The sequence below is a fragment of the Athene cunicularia genome, assembly GCF_003259725.1.
Source record: "Athene cunicularia isolate RWA chromosome 4 unlocalized genomic scaffold, athCun1 chr4_part2, whole genome shotgun sequence".
Lineage (NCBI taxonomy): Eukaryota > Metazoa > Chordata > Aves > Strigiformes > Strigidae > Athene > Athene cunicularia.
The window spans coordinates 34306267-34328959 of NW_020799099.1; the positions used below are offsets into that span (position 1 = coordinate 34306267).

The following is a 22693-nucleotide window of genomic DNA, read 5'->3' on the forward strand; positions in this document are numbered from 1 at the left end:
GGCCGCAGGCCCTGAGGGGCGCCGGGGGAGGCGGCAGGGCCGGGCTGCCCGCCCCTCCTGCGCCCCGGGGGTGTATTGTAACGCGCTCACAGCGATCCCGAATAAACCGAGGCAAGAGGCCTGGCTTCGGGGCGCCCGGAGTCAGAGGAGGCAGGCTGAGAGCGCCAGGGTTGATTCTTAACCCCGGGGGACGTTTTCTGGGGTAGTGTTGTGAGCCAGCTTGGGGCGCGGCGCAGGCATCCCCGGCCTCTCGCTCGGGCCCTGCTGAGCTTCACAGCTGCCCCGGCCTGAGGGTGCGGGGGGGAACGGCCTGGGGAGCTTGGCAGGCGTTTTGTTGGGGCTGCGAGAGTCGGCGAGGGGGAAGCAGGGCTTCGCCGACCCCTCTGCCGTCGCTGCGCTCCAGCCCGGCCCTTCTGCTGTCATTTACAGGAACGAGACGGCAGCAAGTTCATCCCCGACAGACACTTGGACTGAAACTCAGAAGGGAAGTTGTGGCACTGCCTTGCAACCGGTTAATAAACTCATGCAGGGCGTCAGCCTAGGAGAGCAGTAGAATGTAGACATCAACTTTAAGCAGAAAATTTTAGAGTTTAACCCCTACACTGAAAAGCAAATGCAGATTGCAGTAATTACTGTTACCCTAATGGTGGCTCTCTGGCCTGCAAACTGATAGCTGAGCCAGGGTTCCTGACGTTTGGATCAGATACATAACAACGGCCATTGGGAGTCCTTTATCCTGTTATACTTGGGGCTTCTGCCTGCACAAATATGAAACAATCCTTGGATCATCGCTCCCTGTAGAGGAACTGCCATGTGTTTGAAGGATAGTGCTTTGAGCAGCCTGGGATTGCTCATACATAAAACAATAGGCTAGATAAAAAAACCCACTCTGAGCTCAGAGCAACTTTAGTTAGAGTGCCCCTCCCTTGGACCAACCTAATGGAAAAGTGTAGAGAAGCGTTCCCACCCTGTAGTCCTCTTCTGAAACGAGTTGCCTTTGTTTATGCTGTCAAACAATTTACTCTGTCAGAGAGGAGGAGTAACTTTGTTCTGGTGTGGAAGTTAAAGCATGGCGAGGAGGTTGTGCCACCCTTGAGTTCTTACTGTCCTTTCTACAAAATTACCCCTTTTTACAGTGAGAATGTAAAATGTGTTTGACTGAGGAGAGGGAGCACGAGCAAGCATATCTCTACAGCCTAATAATTAAAGTAGTAGAGAAATCCTAATTCTAGCAGGGGATGCTGTGATCTGGGCTGTGGCTAGCATGCAAAAAGGAGAGTTCAGACAGCTGTTTGGCAGGGCCTGCCAACAGCTCATTTAACAAAGTTTAATCTGGGTTATGCCAAGAGGGCCAAAGTGTGTTATAATTAGATCTGAGCTCTTCAACAGCTCTAAACATCTTTTATTTCAACAGCTGAATGGCAGAGTCGGTACACCATCTAGTGGCCGAAGGCAGACGTAACCATTAGATTTTTATACTCCGCTAATTTTACACTGACAGCCCCAACACCTTGCCCACGAATTTGCCTTTCAATACTGTCAACAGCCACGCTAGTTTCTGTTTTGTCAGCCCAAAGACAGGCACTACCTTCACAGGGAGCTCTGGAACACAGCTAGCCTCCGAAAAAATGGACTTGAAGTATCTTCTGAGAGTTTAAATACTGTCCCAGATGTGGGCAACATGTAAAGATTTTGGGCAGGGTTTCTGGGTACAGAAAGTAAAGTACTTCTTACTTAAAAGAATGCACAGTTCTTCCAAGGGTCAACATAAAATCCTGAGTGCGGTTAATGAAGCCCCTTATTTTCTTAAGGTGTCTTGGTGGTACTCAGTATTCACTCTTCTTGCTGCGGCTTGCCTTAGCTTGAGCTAGTAAAAGTACACGCAGGAGTTTTAACTGTCCTTTTTGAACTTCCCTATTACTCCAGTCATGAGACTTCCTGATCAGTCTTAACAAATCAGTGATTTGACACGAGGCAGCTCCATCCCACCCCTTCCTCCTTTCTCCAGTGAAGCTGTCCCTCTAGAGCAGGAGTTATGGGGGGATGTGGCTTCCCACTGAGAGGACAGCAGTCACTGCCTCTGTTCTGCACTTGACAGCCAGGTAGGTGCTGCTGCCCTCCTGGGAGTTGGAAAGGTTGGCTGATTTACATGGTCAGACACGCGCAAATTCCATAGTTTCATTCAGAATTCCTAAGTTGTGTAGATTGCTTAAATCTCTAAATTGTGTACATGACAATTTCAGTTTGTCCAAATTGAATTTTTTCACAGGAATGTATTTTCAGTGACTAAAATTTTTGCAGGAGAGCATTCTGTGATTCCAAAGGGTATGTCTGGGTCAGACCCAGAGCAGAAAAGTAGGAATGTGTTTTGGCTATCACCTATCAGATCTGGAAAACCTAATTTAAGTTTTCAGTCCCATCCCAGGGACTTGACCCAGGGTCAATGGTCATACTGGGTAAATACACCAAGGACAGGGGGGCTGCCAGTTAGCACAGACCTCCTTCTGTCTCCTCACGAAGCTACTCTTTCCCACACGCCCCCATTCAGACCAAAAATCCCAAAATCCTGTTCTATGGAATGGCAGGTGAAACACACACCCTTTTCAAATCCAGTTGGGGCTGAGAGATACCTGTCCCACAGTGATTAACAATTAGCTGTTAGCCACAACTTCCAGCTGAAGGATAACAGAAACTTCACGTATGCTGGGTATGCTACACATCTGTTAAAGGTCAAAACTTTCCCTCTCCAGCCCAAGGCCTGTCAGTACACGTCATTTCATCCATCTGGCAGTACGTCACCAAGGAGGGGACAATATGTTTCTATCCAGTATAGCCTGAGCAGTATGAAACTCGATTGCATATGAAGAGACCAGTGTAAAGAGCTGCTTTAAGTTCATGGCCTGCTGACTTTCAGGTATGTAAACCCATGCAAAACCTGATGCAGTGTTGTTTTGGGGTGACAATATAACCACTCTGGCCTGGCTGGATCTAAAATCCAGCTAGTCTGCTCTCCTGTTTGCTGTGGGAAGAAGAAGCTTAAGGGAAGACTACAAGAACAAGGGGAAAAGAGAGCCTGTTTTTACACCCTCAGAACTTTTGCTGATCCATGGTGAGGAATTTCACAAATTGCATTGAAACTGCTCTGTTGAAAGTCTACCTTTGTATAAGAACAAATATTCCTGATATACTTCACCTGCAAATTATGAATTATCTTAAAGCTGATGTTAAAGTTGATCCTCTAACCAATTTAAAGGGTTCTACCAACATCTGTAAAATAGGAAATCTGTTTTTAAAGCACCTTTTGAACTTAAAGTATATCACATCATTAGAGGGTTCTCTTTTTGAGTATTATTTTGCAGTGCCTACATAACAGCAGTTTACAAATACACTTAATAGCTTAAAGGATTTTTATATCAATCTGTGCAGCTCTTACACAGAAAATCTCACTCAAGTCAGAAGTACACTGAACTAGGTCACACCTCCTCTTTAAAGTGTAAAAAAACCCACCTCATAATGACATTGAACTCCAAAGAGGAGTGAAAAGTCAATAAACAAAGTTATCAGAAGCTGGTAAGATATCTTTTCAGCTTTCTTCATAGGAAACGTTCACACTAGTATTTTAAAGGCGGCTTCTCACTGTGAAAGGTGCTTATCTTAGGGGAAGTGCGGAGGAGTTATTCTAAAGTTTAAAAAAAAAAAAAATCATCAGTAAAGACCCATCTTTTAATTCTACAGCAAGGTAAATTACCAATGCTTCAGCAACTCTGATCCACAGTAGCTGAGGTATTCTGGTTTTGCTGTGTTTTTCTACCTCAGGATATTTTATGGCAGTTGGTTGCCCTGAGTTTTCAGCAGAGAAAGCCAGCCCTGAATAAAAAATGCTAGGTTACGTTTTCTAAATACAAGCCAGAACAGCACTTTCCAAAATTTTGAGAGATGTTTTCAATGCTACAGGAAAAAGGTCAGCTAACACCTTCGCAGTCGCTCTCGCCTTTCCCCATTGCTGGTTAGCGCTGCGGTGGGTGAAACTGCACTCCTGGAAATCCCAAAGTCCTCTCGCTGGCAAATACAGGAATGTGGCCAAAGGAAGCTGGAGGTACGGTATTTCTCTGCAAATCATCTATAAGGAGAAGGAGGATCATACAGTTCCTTGGAGGTCCCCAGCTGTTTTTTCAGTAGGCTACAAGGTCAGATCTTCTTAATTAGCAGTGGGTTAAAGAATGATGGCTAATGCAATAACTCCCATGCAGGGAGATCTCAGGAGACTCTTGGCTTAAGTCACTTGTATGTGAGCTATATTCAGTGTAGTACTGGAAATTTCATCACTTCTGATATATGTGTAGGGATAAAGATGTTGATTAGATCATTTCATCCAGCACAGACTATTTCTGGATGTTCCTTTCAAATATATTTGGAGACCAGCAAATATAGTTGAATTTATTTATAGTAACAGAAAAAAATTTTAAAAGCTTCTTGCTATATAAGCATTTGAAAAAGCTTTTGGTTTTCTTCTTTTGCAAGGACAAGTACTTTTAATATGCTATTCGGATGTGTTCAGTGAATGAATGTACAAGAGCCTAGAGTTCAGAGTTATTTTTATTTAGCAGATGTAGAAGTTTCTAAGGAAGGGGATTCTGAAAATAGTTGCAAGTCTCTGGACTTGCTCAGCATTTCAAGAATAGTTAATTTTGTCTTCCCTTGAAGACACATTTTAACTTGTCAGACCCATGAAAAAGCAAACTGTTCAATATCTAAAAATTCTGCCTACTGGGTTAAGGAACAAATTAAGAGAAAAGTGTAAGTCTAAGACTGTCTCATGTTGCTTGTTATTTTCTGATGGGATCAGAAAGTTTCCAGGTGTGTCCTTTTGATCCTGGTAATTTAATGACAGGCAGTTTAAAAAAGCTTTTAATATTGCTGCAGAGATACTGTACCTCTGATGTCTGAATTCCTGGGGGGGCTTTGTCCTTCTACATCCTCCATTTTTGCAGGGAAAATTCCTGTGGTTTTGCATGGAAAAGTTCTGCTATTGCAAGACCTGACTGCAAACCTAAGAAGTGTCTGACCTCCCATTAACATGTTCCTTTATGATAAAATACAGATGGCTGGAATGTTGCAGCAACAAAGGACAGATTTTTAGGAGACAGGATTTAAGGACCCTGTATGTCAGACTGAAAAAGCAAGTATTAACATACCCTGTTAAAATCACAAAGCCAAATGTCTCATCTATCTTTGCAATGAAATTAAGTTTTGACACAGCTGCTTTTACTGCCAGTTACTGGAACGTGACTCTCTCATTCACTTCTGTGCCCCTTTTATTGTCAAAATGATAAAACTAAAAGCTTTAAAGAAATAAAAAAAAAAAAAAAGAAATGTTTTTCCATTTCTGGCTCATACTTGGATTTTATTCTCATTGTGTGCCTAATGAGAGATTTGGGCTTTAATGTTCAGATCCGTGTGTGTTTTAGGTTGCCCGGATGATAATAACAGGCCTCATCCACTGGACATAACATCATAGTCTTTGTCTGACAGAAATCTTGCATCCCCTGCCCTGAGAATCCCCTGCCAAACACAGGAAGAGAAAAAACAGACCCTTAGTGCCAAAGGCAGCATCTGCAGCTTTATGAGTGATAGTTTAATAGGAGCACCACCTTGACATCCCTACTCACAGGAGCAGAAACAACTGCAGAATTGCATCTTCAGTGCTTGAAACACCGTCCATTTGGGTCCGTATGGAGGCATAATGTCATGCAGCTCCTGGATGACAGAGACTGAAATAATGAGCCATTTGGGCAATCGAAGTAGCTGAGGCAATAACTGAATCACTTCTGCATCAAGAACTTATCACCGAAACACGCACGGTCTCTTCCCACATCCCAAACTTGTACCAACACTGCCTACACATCCCCACCCTGGCGCCGGGCCTGCCCTCTTGCCTTGTTGGCTGACTCACCCAAGGGGTATCAGAAAACCTAATGGAGAGCATCTTGACAGCAGGACTGCAGACAGCAAAACTATTCTGCAGCGTTTTGATTTGATCCTCCATGCGTGTATTAAACCAAAAGCTTTCTCTCTCCTTGCCATTGTACATGCTGTGCTCAAGAGCTTTCTGCACATCCCAGAGCAGCACTGCAGAAAGGTTCATCAGATGTCACGAAGCTTCTATATTTATTTGTATGCACCATGGCTTCTGATAAATCATTCCTAGGAAGCAAACAAATCCAGTCATACTGCTCTCTGTTGACTACTAGCCTGCATGTGTAAGCTCCAGATTGAAGACCTTGAGCCCCTAGACTTTGTTGTGAAAATGTGCTTTTATCTTCTAGCAACAGGTTTTTCTTTAAATAGTGTGATATCAGAGTGTGGTTTTGTTACTTATTTCTCTACAAAAATAAGCCTGCCCTCTCCTTTTCCCAGGCTCTCATTTGTTATCAAGGGCATAGCCCTACTCCGGTTTTAATTAAAACATTGAATAAAAAAATCCCATCTATGAACTGTTCCCACTTCAGTCCCTTTTGGTAAAATCCCACATACATTAGCAACATCATTTTTGTTTTCAACAAGAATAAGATTGAGGGCTCCAATAAAATCAGCATATACCTTTATAAATAGCAAACCCATCCTCTACTCTCCTTCTCCTGCCCCCAAAAAACCCAGAACATCACAACTAGCATCAGGCATTGGGTTTTTGTGCAGAGGCTGGAAAGCCCCAACAGGCTGTGATGACTAACCTGGTTCTTCACCTGTAACGTGGTTCCCACAGCTGCACTGAAATACTGCTCCAAGGTCATCTCCTCCAAAAGAACAGCAAACTTCAAGGTGTCAGCCAAACAAATCTGCTTTGTAAGACAGCTACATATGAAAGGATATTAGAAAGCAAGTGCTATCATTTGTGTAATTGAAAATACTATGATCTCGCCAGGAAGAATAATTTATAATGTGTATACGAAAAAGCAAAAACCACCAACCAACCAAAAGAGGAGCCCATGCATCTAATATTAACATGAGGTAAAAGCTGTATTTTCCCAGTGGTTTGCAAAAATGTCCCTTCTGCAAACAGATTTTTAAGTTTCTTACTGTATTCAGAGTTCCTGATTGTATTTATTCCCGTAGTGTCACTCTTTTGTCCTTTCTTAACATTCAGCAACAACCCATGCCTCCAGACATAGGACTGTGTCCTGCACTCAGATCACTTTGCTTCCTCCGTTTTAATCTAGCTGTGGCGCAAGGCTTTTTCTCCCTTCCCTTCTCTTTCAGGGTTTCATGTAAGGGTAAATTCAGGTCACCATACATTATTCACACAGCCTGCATGCAATTTCTGTACCTGCCAATAATTTATGAAAGGCAGAACAGCTTCACTCCCACGTGTCCTTTTCAATGCAACCAAGCCAAAAGATTTAGTATGCTCTCGAGTTGTTCATTCTTATTTTTGTGGGAAAACCAGTGTCTCGCATCCTTTTGTGCTCTCTGCTGGTGGAGACTTTCCCTTACACCCATATACTGCTGTGTGCAGTGATTCCAGCTCACCTTGGGGAGTCACAAGTTGTCTCTCACACCCTGTCAAGGGCATCACCCCCTGGAAGGAGGCAAGATCTTCAGCAACGCAAAGGGTGGAGGGAGCTGGAGGGATGAGAGATCAGCTGCCCAGTGGCCCCCGTTGCCTAAACTCTTCTCCAGTCTGCGTGGCATTCTGGCTCCTGCTCCCTCTGGCTTTGATTGCAGTGGAAAAACACCAAATGAAACTACAAGAAAAGACAGTGGTAGATCAGAGAGCTGAGCAAGACTTGCTGTCTCCCATCTCCCCGTGATTCACACTAACCTAACCAGCTGCTGTGGGCTTGTGAAACAGTCACCCATTGGGGTTGGCAAAGGAGCGAAAAGGATACACAGAGGGTTTACCCAGCCTGAAAGTGCGTTGGGGTCACCCAGTCAGGGGGAAAAAGCTAAGCAAAGCCAGACTGTGTGAAAAAGGGAATCTGTTTGCCTGAGAGCTAAAAATTGTGTTTTCTCTATGTTTCCTTTCTGTATTTTAGTTTGGAGTGTCAGGGAATTGGGGAATGGGTCAGGCCCACTGCATTTGAATGGTTGTACGCAGAGGACTTCAGATGGTGATGTGGCTCATAGGATAGCCTGTAATGCTGCTCTATGTAACATGTCGGTATAAAGAAGTCTCAGCCCAGTTTTGCCAATTTAAAAATGTAATTGGAGGGAGTAGCCATCCACCATCATCAGGGTCCTGCAAAATTAAACAGAAGGTAAAGGACACATGGTGGAAAGATGCCCATCAGGGGACAAGACAGGAATTCAAAAGCACAAACAAGTTTACTGTGCAATAAAGCAAAGATTGTTTTCCCATCAAATGCATTAAAAAATATTTTTCCAGTTACATTAAGACATTCACTGATTTTGCAAGTGAAGTGAGATGCAGAATTATGAACACTGGGTGATCCTGTGAGGAAAAAAAAAATGCTTGAAATGCATGACAAACAGCCAGAAGCCAACATTTTCTTAAAACTTTATAAATATGCTTATAGATGAAAAAGGCAAGAAAAACCAGCAAAAAATTAATAAAAGCAGCTTAATATATTTATGAGGAATGTCTGGGTTTAAGTTTCATATTTTTGTGATGAAATTGTATAAAGTATATCCAGTGAAACAGAGATGTACCTGCTCTCGGGGGCTGGTAGAACATCTCTGTGGTGCTCTTTAAAGACTGGAGCAATAGCTCTTAGTTTTGAGAAGGAGAAAATGCCAGACACCGCAAGGTCCTGAGAAACCCCTCACAAACTCATGACTCGCGCTTACTTACCATGGAAACACCACGTGCATGAACCACTCAAGAGCCCCTTCTTTGCTCAGCCTTTACCTTCCCCTAAGTAAGAGCATTTACACATCCCTTGGGTTAGCTACAGCACAGCTAAGTCATAGACCAAGCGGGATTCCTCCTTCCCCTGCTTTGCAACAGTTTAGGTGCAGCAGAAGTCACGCAACTCCCATGAGAACATTACTTTTGTACATATTAACAATAAAAATAAGAGAGCATAACCCTGACACTGCTTTGCCAACTGTACAATAAGTTGACCAGTTTTTTTTCTGGTTTTACAAAAGAATTTATTCATCTCTAGATGATGAAAAGTCAGTTCTGACAGATTTATGCAAATAAAATAATGTATGAGCTGCCAGACTAGCTTGGCTCCTCATGTATCTTCTTTGCTTTAAGTCCTCTTGTAGACAGTCATGAGGTGCTGTTCCCAGAAATGGAAGGGTGAAGCTTGAAGTATTAAAAGTTCAAGGCAGACAGTTACCCAGTGAATGCCCCTCCCCTCTCACAGAAGAAAAAAATTAAATTACTGAGGACATTGATAAGGAAAGGATGCTATTTTTTAGTAGGGTACCATCTGTGCAAAGCAACCCTCACTGCAACAAGCCCCTTTTCACACAAAGGGGCAACTATGAGGATATTGCTGTAAGCACTTCAGTATCTCCCCACACCGCCCCCGGCATTTATAACAAAATACAAAACCTGCAAATTGCCGGAGCCCTTTGTGCTCACTGTAGACAGTGTTAATCAGAACCATTATTCATTACAGACAGCAGTTAACAAAGAATTTTTTCCAGGTAATCTTAACTGTCAAGCTCACATTATAATGCTGTGTTAGCTGTTAGCTAGTTACTTTTGCTCCAATTTGTCAGCATTACCATATTATTTTGTCTGCTGACTGCTTAAAACCACATGACACCCGGGGATGCCGCGTCAGGACAACTTTGTGGGCTTATGGGTGGGGAAGAGAAGGCTACTGAGTTATTTTCCCCCGCCAAACCGGATCTGAGGAAAATAGCAAATGCTTTTTCTTACAACCTGCCTCTGAAACCCCTTTTACTCAATCCTTTAGTAAGAGCAGATCTCCGATTCCCATATGGGCTCTTTGTAACTTGAAAGAGGAAAGGGTCTTTTTATATGTACGTGCAATTAGCTTGTAGGGTAGGAAAGACAGCTCCCAAGGTGGTTCTTTTCCAGCCTGGCTCAGAAGGGAGCCACAGCCTTTCCCTACCGATCTTTCTCGCTTTTGCAAGAGCCACACCCCAATTTACAACCCGGCAGCACGGAAGGAGACAACGGGGAATTAAGGAAACTAGTCACAGGATCGTTTATTACAAAGCTGGTAGGCATCTTAAGGAGGACGCTGAACCCTACAAGGAAACACTAGTACTCATTTACAAACAGAACTCAGCATTTTTATTCATTGATTGACTTCCTGCCAGTTTTGATATTTGCTACCACCAGAGAAGAGCGTAAAAACACAGTACAACATTGTTAACCAGTTAGGAAGGCTGGAAGGGAACGCAAATCCCAGTACAATTGCAAGTAACTTGGTGGAGTTTATAATTAAGGTTTTTTTTAATAGATCGGCAATGAAGCAATAAATATGCTGCACTGAACCAACAACAGGACTTTCACTAAGTTTGTGGTTTATTGCATTACAGTTTGAAACTAAACGTTATCCATCATCAAACATTTGTTCACCAACCAGGTAAATGACACTTTTTCATGTTATATGCTAAATGGCTAAAATTATGCGGTTGCTAACTAGACTAGGACTAGTAGAGGTAGATATTGAATGGGCAGTGCCAGGCAGAAATATTTTGTAAAAGTACTTTTTGTCTTTTATTATGAACAGTTAGCAGATGTAACATTTTCAATTAAAACAACAAACATCTTAGGAAAGCTATTCTAAGATGCTTTGGATTTTCTAGTAATATTTCTCTTGCAATATTCTTACAAACCCTCTGATATGGTCCCTTGTAAAGTGGACAATCTTTCTCCTCCAAGTTTTCTGTCATGATTTACTTGAAGACCAATGTACAAAGCTAGAATCTTTGTGAACATACTACTATTTGCTTGTACCACTCTAAAAGTAATACACATTTACAGCTTCCTTGGCATGGGAAGACTGCATTTATAGTATTTACAGCTCCAGTAATCTTTCTAGTAATAAAAAAGCGCTATTTTATACGTAATCTAAAATGGAATTTCTGTTATGCCACCTCCTTATAACTCACTTCAGTCTGCTTTTGCTGAACTGCTCTATCAATTGCTCCTTGCCACTCTCACTGCTGGCTGCATGCTCCTGGGAGGAAGTCTATGCTTTAAAACAGGCATTAAAACTGGTATTTGTAAACTGCAGCTTCAATTTCCAGGAAATACAGTCATGACATGACCATGAGTTTTTTAACATGCCCTTTGCTCCTTACCACATCCATGAACAGCTCACAGCTGGAATGCTCCTGGAAGCAAGTCTTTCCCCGTGCTCAGCAACCATCTTCCTCCACCCGGAACTTCAACTTTCATTAATGAGCTTGTAGACTGCTCGATTCCTTACCAATATCACTAATTATACTACAATTGCATTGTTTTCCTCCACAGAATCCCAAAGCAGTATGTTATCAGACAAGCACACTCTTACTTCCACAGTTAGAGCTATTTTACATTACCACTTAGGTACAAACTGCATTTTTAGAGCAAACTTTCTTAGGGGGAAAAGAGAGGAGAAAGATTTCAAAGCTAGCTAGCTACCCAGTACAGAAGACTTATAAAAACATTTAAAGTGATCATGAAAAGGGAAAAAGAATTTTGATTCAGGTACATTGAGCTGGATTATATCAAGTGGTTTTGTTTGCATTAGTGGCACACATTCAAAGCACAGCTGTGGTGTAAGGGATGCTAGCACTGCAGGAATGATGGCACCATTGCTCAAACCCTCAAAGGCATCATGCTAGAGACTTTTTTTTTTTTTTTTTTAATTTGAACTTGCTCACGTGATATTGAAATTGTATTTGCACCTCCGGTTTCTCAGGCCTGATCTCACCCTACTCTCATCAGTGCTTTCTTCCTATGAAGACACTGACAATTCAATCTGGCTGAAGAGTTAAGGTGCTACACCAACTTCCAAAGTCTACTGTACAGCTGGAGCACCTCCAGACCTGGAAAAACAATGAAAGCAAACACTAAAGGAAGATTTAATAGGCTAATTATACATACCTCATCTAGCCCTAGAGAGCTCCCTGGGAAACTTGGAATTTTCTCTCTATGCTAGGAGAAAAACTGAATGACAAACTTCCTTCTGTGTTCTGACTGACACATCACACATCAGGACACGATTCCTCTCCTACCTCTACTGAAAAAAAACACATTAACTATAGAAGAACAGAGGCTTTTAAGGCATTTAAATGCAAAGAAATAACATGAGTTACTGAACAGATAATTTTGAGAGTATTTTACCTGTTTGTTTACAGATACCACATCTGAATTCTCTGGTCTCCAAATGGAAAAAGTGAGTACCTCACCTATTATTCTGGGGCAACCAACCACTTTTTGTTACTTACAACTTAAGTCCACTTCTGACTCTGGCATTGCTTCATGCAATCTGCATTTGCACCACCTACAGTGTCTATCTAGGGAAAATCTGTTACTTTTGAATTTTTTTTGCCCCCGCCCTCACCCTGCCCAAAGAAATCCATGGCATATGTCATCACCAGCGCTCCACTGGTGGTGAAAACATTTTTCTCCAGTGAAAATCATGACGAATCAAAACAAATCATGTCATTAGTAATCCAATGCTCTAGGTCACTCTGACGACAACTGCAATCCCTGCTCACCTGCTTTGGCAGCCAAGCACCAGTGGTTACAATTTTGGATCTCAGCATGCAAAGGCAAGTTTTCACTGTAGCATGGTACTCTGTGCTACTTCACAAGACCCATCGCACTGGAATGTAACTTCATTTCCAGCTCTTAAAAACCTCTTCCTCAGAAGTTAGCACTGCATTTAAGAGGAGAGATGTGAAGATGAAGGAATATCAATTCCTTTGCCAATTAACCTTCTTCTTCAGGTAAACTCTTGACTCATTTCATTTACTGGGACTGCAGTCTTCTGGAAGGGGATGCAGAATCTCTTTAATCCAAAAGCATCATCTCTGAAACAGTATGGATGCCTTTCAGCAAGGTTATGAAGAAGTGGCTTTGGGGAAATCACAACAGATGTGTAGATGGAGGCTTCTGGAAGGCCCACAGAAATATCCTTTCCCACTTGCATAATGAAAGATAACAAGTAACTTCTTGCTTTTAGTTAATCTATTTCAACACAAAAACAGCCAGTGAAAAAGTTAAGTAATCCCATTTATAGGCAGCACTCAAAAATTTGGAAAGAAAAAAAAAAATTGCTTCAAGCAATTCACAATCTGTTAAAGAGTGAGCACTCATTGCCTCCAGCTAAGCATCAGAAGCCAAGAAACCGGCAGCAATACTCAGAGGCAAGGCCAAAAGCTCATAGCTTGTGTAGGCAAGATTGAACCATCTTCAGTAGTTGCAGAAGACATGCAGTCCAAGTATCTCAGGCTGCAGAAAAGACTGAGATCTAGACATAAATACCAGTCAATTAACATGGGTATTCTAGTTCCTAAAAGCCCAGAAGATTAAATATACAGATATAGCAATACAACTTACATTTCTGACATGAACTACACTGCAAACATACACAAGGATAATCTAAGCATGAAAAAAGAAAGGGGTGCTGAAGATACAAGAAACAAAAATCTGTTCTTCCGTCAGTTAGAAAACTACAAACACCAATAAGTCTTCCTGGATTTCTTAACTGTACGTGTCAATCACTGAATTCCATGACCTGGAAGAGGAAGGCTGTGTATCCACATGATACTCTGTAACTGAACTCCTGCAGCAAAGAAGGCACTCACTTTTTAAGCTGTAGTTTATTTTCTGCTCAGTTTTGTATGACGAGCCTATAAAAAAAACACATTTGAGCACTTATCTATATTATTAACACAGTAGACATGTAGACTGAAGCTTGACTTGGAAAATAAAATTCAGTGTAACACTGATGGAACTTAAAAAGCCAAGTAGTAAAGCATTCTGTGTTCTAGGACTTCCCAGACATTCAGTATTTACATATAATGCATTTGCACTTTATACTCAAGAACCACCCATCAGCAGTGACATTATTAGCGTAACCGGACAGCACAGTAAGCCAACCCTGAGCTGCACTCTAGTGAACCCATTAATTTTCAAAGTACAACAGAGATTCGTTTAAATATTCACACAATTGTTTTTCAAAACATTTTATTGCATTATATTTGGTACCTTATGTTTGACAAAGGAAATTACATCTGTAACTGCAGGAATAAGAAGCTGGTCTGTTATTGAAAAAAAATCTTGGGCCCCTTAAAAGTTACAAAGTCTTGGGCTTGCCTGAAACAACTGAGCAAGAAATATATTCTTAGAAATGTAGGGCTTCAAGTATTACAAACCTGTGACACTGTGGAAAAGTTCCAGAGGTATCTAAACTGCAGCACTTTTTTTTTTTTGTTTTCTGCATAACGTGAACAAGGCCTGCTGAGGTTTTAAACTATTAGTCTCTTGATCAGTCAAAATGGTAGTCAGGAGTTCTCCTCTTTGCAACTTCAAGCCATAGTATGTTCTCATTTTGTTTTCACTCTATGTGAAAAATGCATGCTATCTTTCTAATTAGTTGGTGCCACATCACAGTGCATAATTTTATTTGGTTCTTGCATTACAGTTTTAAAAAGTTTGGCCAACCTATGCTGATAAGTTCATCTCAAGAACAGCAATGTTGATTCTCCCCACCCCATCCCCCCATGTTCAATTCAGAGAGAGAGTGTTTTAACTGGTTCCTTCGGTTAAAAACTGTGGTGCAAGAACACCAAACTGATCGTGTACAGTGAATTTCAGAGACACAACAAGCTTATTGAACACACTATGTTTCTTAATTCTGCTTGATATCTGTATGTCCCAGCATCCACAACACAACACGTATGTTGCAGGTTTCTCTGTATATTCTGATTCACATTGCATACTTCCTACGGACAGAATCATCCCCGTATCAAAATCAGTCAGATGCTAAAGCCCCATCAACTCTTTGTGCTCAGTGAAAGAATCCAGTGCTAAAACAGCATTTTTGCTGCCTGAGATAACAGTAATCTCACAAGACAAATTTAAAGTAATATTTCTGCCACACACCTGCTCTGAGGGCTATAAGCCTCCAGATTTCATATAAATTAGTTTAAAAACATGGGTAGGTAGGTAAGGAGAAGGGTTTTTTTTTCTTCAATTTTAGCAGCTTTTAATTTTAAGAAACCGAACAACCTCTATCCAGTAATATGTTAGATATTTTATATATATACTTTGTCAGCAGGATAAAAAAAAAGTAAAACTATTTGAAGGCAACATTTTATTTTTTTTTCCTTCTGTTCTCTGTGTAAGTTAGAACAATTCAGCAGGTGCGTGACAAAAATATTATACACCAGATATGGTCCAATGTCATTTTTTTTCCAATAAAGTTGTTCATATTTCATTGGCCAGTTCTTCAGGTTCTGCAGAACTATCTCCATTAACTGTGATCTTCATATCCTCTTCATATCCAGGGGGCATGAAAGCCAAAGCATAAGGGAAAAGCTTATGACAATTTGCTCTGTAAGTTTCAGATGCTTCTTTACAGTCTCCAAGGCTACCATCACATAAAGCTTCTAATACCTCCATACAAGTCTAATTAAAGAGAAAATAAAAGAAGGTGTTATGGTTTCTTAAACATTCATCTGAACACTCACAAACCAGAAATACAATACTACAAAGAAAACAGACTCCAAGCGTTGTTTTCAGATTTCTATCAATATCAAATTTTTTTTTAACTAGACACAACATGAAATACCAGTGTAGTCTGATCTGAATAATGCAGTTTAAAAAGGGATTTAAAGAACAGCTAGAAATCTTGACTGAAAATAGTAATTTGTCACCTGTTCCTTACTTTCCTAAAACAATACTATTGGCACCCTAAAACCAGGCTTACTTGCAACTAAATGAGTTTGAGTTTGTGGTGCTCACTCCAGTCATGGGATACACTGAACATTTCAGCAGTACATAACATGCATTTGAATGTTAGCGTTCACAAATAAAAACAATGAATCCAGAATATATACTATCATTTCCTAATAATGACTTTGTGAACGTGCTTGCAGATAGAATTGGAAGAATTGTGGAATATTTAAAATGTAAAAATAGCATCAGCTGAATAACCATAATTAGATGTGGAAACATTTCTGGTAGGGAAAAAACACATTTTTACATTTAAAGATATATGACTTAGTGTATGTGTAACTAGTGAATCAAATCAAATTACTCAGGTATTATCACATCCTTCAGATATATCTGCAGCTTCATAATCATTTTTTTGTTCATGATTTAGAAGAGAAAAGGAGATTTCCTGGGGTTTTTTTCAACTTGCATTCCAAACATAAGAAAGCAACCTACCGAGCTTCAGTAAAGCCTGGCAGCATTTAACATCCATCCATGCCATGGATGCTAGCGTTAGCACAGTAAGCTAGTCTTTCCACTCCTCTGACATTTACTACAGCTTTTATTCATTCTGTGTATTGAGATTAACTGCTCTGTCCTCCTGCTATGGGATTATGAAGTTCTCTTCAACTTCTTTTCCTCACGTTTTCTCTTCGTGACACTGGCAATCACAGAAGGTCAAATATATCCAGATTAATGCCTGCAGTGTGCTCCGAGACAGCTGGTCATGAAACCTAATAAATTTGATCTCTTTGCACACAAGAATGCCTTTCAATGAATGCCTAGACTATTTCAGATTTTCATTTTTTTAGGGAACTTTCAATTTTCCATCTAAAAGTTCAGTAGAACTCCAACTCCTACTTCATGTTGGCATGAAGAATGCTTATATTGGATTTATACTGCTTATATTATCTTTATACACTGTTGAGTCTGTAAATGCTTCTTGTAGTCCTACCGAGGTAACATCTCTAAAACAACAAAGCATTTTTTGTTACATTTTAATCTTTCTCCAGTCCCATTTCCAGATCTCCCTCTCAGGGAAAAAACACAGCTATAAGGCAAAAAGAATGCGTTTGAAGGCAATTTAATTTTTGTTTTCTAAATCTATTGATAATCTCTTTGAAGTTCTTTGAGACCACTCAAACAGTAACACACACCCCTCCACCCCAAACAAGAAAACAGTTTAATAAAAACTGTTATGTACGTAGGATATAAAAGACATGAGTTTGTGTGCCATAACCAGATCAGCTAGAGAAAGTATCTGAATCTTTAACATCCTAAGTAAGTTTCATCTTGTCTCTTTTTTCCCCCCATTTTGTCAAAAAAATTCTATTGTGAACTTAAAATCCTTCACAATTGAAGTTCTGTTGAAGCCAGTATATTTGCAAAGGGATATTTTTTTGAAAATGATGATTTCTCCCCACAAATGAATAATTTTACTACAAAGTTCACCAAATTTACTTCCAATAGATCTAAAGAACTCTTGAGTCCCCAGACAAAGAGCACAATACAGAAATAAAGTGCCAGGGAAACCGAGAGAAACAAAATGTCCCAAAGTTTGCACAGCCTGCCAAAGAATCTCTCTAATACTTAATTAAATGTGCTGGACACTCTCACTTTGATGCCAAAGGAAATGGTCTGACTGAGATACAGAAATAGTTTAGAAAAGACTAAAAAAAAAAAAAAGGACATTTTATTCCTTCTCTGCTTTGTCATGTAAGGTTCTGCCAGTGTGTGGTCATAAGAAGGAAAACCCACATTTATTAATTCTTTACAAGAAATGTACAAAGATACCAAAAAGTTACCTTCTCTCAAATACTTTGAATTGCAAGTCAGAACCGATAGCCTTTCCAGATGAAAGTGCCTGAGTGAAGAAAGGGGCACTGTGGCAGTGGCACAGGAAGATTGTTCCATGACCACCAGAATGGAGTTTCAAAATTTGAAAACCTTTTTACTTAATTACATACTAAGGTCAAAATGTGCATATGGACCCTCTGTTAAAACTAGGATAATTCACGCAGCTTGCAGGGGGATGAATATGGAAAGCCTTCACAGAGCCTGAGCCACTCCTAAGTCAATCTTTTTCTTGTGAACAGTCACCTGTGTAACAGCTAAAGCTCAGACAAGCTACAATCTTTTCTTATTGGGGAGCTTTAGCATCTTTGCCATGTGAATTCTCCTGTGTTTAATAAGCTTTTCCATTACCTGCAACAATAATGCAGTTTCTGCTGCCTAGCTATCTATTTTCATATTATAATAAAATTAAATCAATTTAAATGTACAGAAAAGGACATTAAACATTTCAGTTTGGATGAACCTGACACCCCTTTCTCTCATATGAGAACCCAAACTCCTTACCATAAGGCACAGCAATTGTTTCAGCTTCCTCTTACCTCCATAATTTGCATAAAGCTTCTACAGACATACCAGTAGTTGTTTACAATTTATAAGTATCTGTTACCTGAAGATTTCTATTAGTGAGGGATTCATCCAGGGTCATTGCCAGCTCCACTGCCCTTTTCTGACTGGAAGGATCTAAGTAATACATCATTTTGGCAGCTACAGGAGAAAAAATAAACTTCATCACCCAGTGGATGACCAAAACCACACAAACATAAAATAGAGGTAACATGACTAAGAGGGATACTGAACTCTACAGTAGGAGCATTAAAGTGTGACACAGAATCACAGCATCATCTAGGTTGGAAAAGACCTTGAAGATCACCCAGCCCAACCATTAACTTAACACTGACAGTTCTCAACTACACCTGAGCAAGGAGAAGGGTAGCTTTAACTCAATGCTAGACAAAGCATTAAAACAAAGAGGCACCATCTATACTGCAGGGTAGGAGCATTTTGCAGTGTACCATGGAATCCCAGGCAGTGAAGATAACAAATCAGACCTGCTGCAACACACCACATCTCCAGCACCACTGCTCACATCTCCTTCATGCAGAAACCGTGACACAGAAGAGATGTGCACACAGAGCTCTTGTTATAATATGGTGTGTCAGGACACCAGCGAAATGCAGTTCCAAGTCCCACGGCAGGGATGCAGCTGAAGGGACTTGATGCCAGAAAAGATGCTGAGCCACAACAGTAACGCAGCTCCCTTGGGTGGTTTCATCCCCTTTCCCACACGGTACCCGCTGTAACGTGCGGTCACTATTGAGAGCCTTTCCTAACAAGTAACCAGCACTGTCGAAGCTCCTCTTGTTCAGCACCCCAGTAGGTCTGGGTGTTCCCTGGCTTGCTGAGCACTCAGTGCATTTCTCTTGGCAGCCAGCCTCTTCAAATGCATCCATCAAAAAACCTTTGTAGCTCAGAAATACTGCTTCACATGCCATAGCTCACAGGAACTGTTTCACAGATGCATTAAATACAGTTACAGTTTTATGATACATTCAGCATGCAGAAATGAAAACAGGGCAGAGAGGTCCAAAAATTCATATTTTAGCAGCATATAGGAAAAATTAAAGAAAACCACAGGCAACTGGGTCATCATGTTGTCACAAAACCACAAACCAAGATAAGAAAAGCATTCCTGATGGAAAGAATGATTTTTACATCACTGGTGCTGATACTGAGATGGCATTACTAGATAAGCACAGAAAACACAGAAGCAAGGCCAAAAAAGGATGAAGGCAAAATACCTGATAACCTATGTGGTAGTGAGTCATAATTCTTTTTAAGGAAAGCTTCATTGAAGTTCTTTGGATTAGTTGCTCCAAAAAGTCGATTCATTTCTTGGTTTAACACTGTTCTAACTGTATCAGGCAGATCCTTACTTTCAGATACTATTGAATTGGAAAAAAAAAAGTTAATTGAGGTAAACGTGGGTAATCACAGTAAAATCTACTATATGCATTTATTTTAATATTTGTCATGTTTACATTACTAATATAATTGAAAAAATCTCAAAGAAAGATGTATGACATTTGAAAAGGGTAAATAACTGGATCTGGTTGGAAAAAACGTAACCGTGAAAAATTTCTGATGCTTAGAAAAAACTAAAGCCTTTTTACTCCAATACACTCTCCCCCTTGCCAATTAAAATCTATTAGGCTCAAAGACTGAGGTCATACCAGTCTGTTCTTAAACCTGTCTAGTCTGTAGCCATTAACAGGAAGACAGACCTTTGGGGCAGGGGAACCTTCTAACAAGACAGATAGACTTCTTTCTGAGCCTCCTCCTTGCACGCTGACACAGGCTGCCAGTAGAAAAGCCAGATTCCTCACTCTGCAGTTCCATTTCATCACTCCCTCTTTCAGGGGTGCACCATAGTACTCAGCCTTAAAAAGACTTACCAGTACTTGTTGGAATAACTACTAAATGCAGCTGCAGTCATAATAAACAAACTTAATTTTAGCATGAATCAGTTGTTTAAAAAGCTTTCTAATGTGTGTATTAAATATTTGGAATGAATTGTGCTAACAGTCTATAAACTAAAAAACAATGACTATGTGGGTTAGGCATCATCTGAAAGCATGTACAGATGAAGCTATATCAAACAGATACTTACCGCTGCTGAAGAGATGAATCATACACTCATGAAGCCAAGGATGACTAGAATCAATAGCAAAGGCTCTCTTCACAGACTGAAGCATCAGAAGGAACTTCTCTGGAAAAGAAAGTGTTGGCAAATGTTCAAAAGCCTGTGGTTGGAACCCACTGCATTTTGTTGCAGGAGTATTCAGTGTTTGAAATTAGAATGATCAGAAGAAATTAAAGCTGAGTGTACTGCAACAGCCAGTTTTTTTCTAACATGCATTTAACCAGTGAATTAAGCCTGTTAAGTTAATAAATTTGAACACAGTAAGTTACTAAAGCATAATATTTAATCAATACAAGAATTCAAAAAAGTCAAGTGTTTCAAAAGACCAGTTCTCATTGAACTGTACACCACTTCTTTGCACTATAGTTCTGCAAACTATAGATACTAAAAAATAACTAGGGCAAATGCAAGCTGAAAGAATTAACTACAGTCTCATTGCTTATAGATTTAAGCACAGCAAAGAAAGTGGATAACCACCAAGTGTTCAAACTTTGTTTTTTCACAGACTGTTCATGGCTGGGGTGTTGGTCCAATGAAAAGTTGTGTGTCTCAACAGGGACCAACTCCTCGTATCTTACCAATAATTTTTGCTTAAATTCTAATATACATCTTTATGAAACACAAATTGCTTTCTTTCATTAGTTTTCTAACCTACCTTTTCGAAAATAAATCTCAAAGGCAAAAAGATGTGTCTCTATTTTGTTCTTCACTAAATTCTTCAGGGGTGTTAAAAATTTAATGGCTTCTTCCAAAGGTGCTTCAACCTACAGATTCAAGGAAGTGACACACAACTAAGTCAAAGTTTAAACCTAATAACTCTACAATAGCAGAATTGGCTATTTCTGAGTCACATCAGAGTGCTACTCTCATAAGGCAATGCATAAGATGCTTAGAACCTCTTCTGTTACAAATTTTGCACCTTTCACTCAGTATTAGTGTCTAAACAGTCAAAGCTAAAAAATTGCTGTGTGATAGTTACAAATCACATTTTCCAACTGAGATACAAATCTTTGGCTTCTATCATACATCAGCAGTAAACACAGCTGAACCTGCACTGTAATGGGCAGTATGGCTCCCCATGTCCATCTACACACATGGGCCCAGGATGTTGGTTAACAACTATTTTATGCCCACAACATGAGAGCTTCAGGCAGGGGTTCCTGAAAAGCCACCAGGTCACGGCAACGTCCCCAGCCAAGATACTAACAATAAGCTTGAAATAACGAGGTATTGGTCATGATCTCCTGGTCTTTGCTAGTGCAATTCAGTAAATGGACAGCTTTAACACAAATTAATTCTGTGTAAGGAATCTTTACAGACAGATCTCTTGCATCTAGAGGTTAGGGATAATTTGCTCAAGAACAGTCTGTTGTCATTTTTACAAACATTAAGCTACTCTCTAAGAATCAGATAAAAATTTAATTGCTGTCTGTCAATAACAGTTTAGCAATGTTGAAGCAATACACTTCACCGCAAAGAACTGCGTTGAAGACAATGATGGACACTTTATGGAGATCCTGCCAGCCATATACTACAGCAGTTTTTGATATAAAAATTGCATCATTTTTATGTGCTGGCAATACATCAGTCACAACTGTGCACTTAAACTATTTGGAACCTATAATAAAACAGATTTTAAAACTATGCCTCTAATACCAAAGCTACATATCCAAATAAGTCTAAGGGCAATCGCTTCAGGAAAACTGTTTGCAGGTGACCAGCTATGCCAGAAATAGTCTTCTGGCACTAGGAACCAACTGAATTTGGAAGTGTCTCTATGATGATTCTGATATTAAACTTGGAATATCATTAGGGAAGATTTGCCAGAGGAATGCATTATATGGCTGCAACTATTCCCTATAATCCTGGGGACTGCTTAGATTTTCCTGGGATATCCCATGACATCCAGAACTTGATTTCAGTACATGCCATTGTGACCATTTCAATCTTAACTAGCACTGAAATTTAGAGTGTTGCTTCTTGCAACCAGTGAGCTAAACAATGGGAACACCAACAATATTCTTGAATGAATAGTTAGGTTTAAGTCACTTGCTTCCTGGCTACAGGGTGAAGTTCACTATCTCAGCTTTCAAGTATCATCCCCTCAAGAACCAATAATATTCACTGTATGTATAATGTGAAAATGCCAAATATCCTACCTATCAGTAGATACTATACTACTATTAGTATAAATTAATTTTTCGAGCTTCTATAATTTTTCATTATCTTTCCCCATTTCCCAAGTGTTTTCCTGCCCC

General features: G+C 40.2%; 1 protein-coding gene across 1 annotated transcript in view; it reads right to left on the bottom strand.

Annotated features, from left to right (window-relative positions):
- Positions 1-10214: 10214 nt before the first annotated feature.
- Positions 10215-22693, bottom strand: part of NAA15 (N(alpha)-acetyltransferase 15, NatA auxiliary subunit) — a 31453-nt gene continuing 18974 nt past the window's right edge. Inside the window, exons 15-19 of the mRNA XM_026847771.1 lie at positions 21091-21199; positions 20403-20501; positions 19534-19677; positions 18342-18439; positions 10215-15574 (exon numbers count right to left, since the gene is read on the bottom strand). Coding sequence (XP_026703572.1) covers positions 15374-15574; positions 18342-18439; positions 19534-19677; positions 20403-20501; positions 21091-21199 — 651 coding nt within the window. The 3' untranslated portion in view covers positions 10215-15373. The remainder of the gene's footprint in view (positions 15575-18341; positions 18440-19533; positions 19678-20402; positions 20502-21090; positions 21200-22693) is intronic.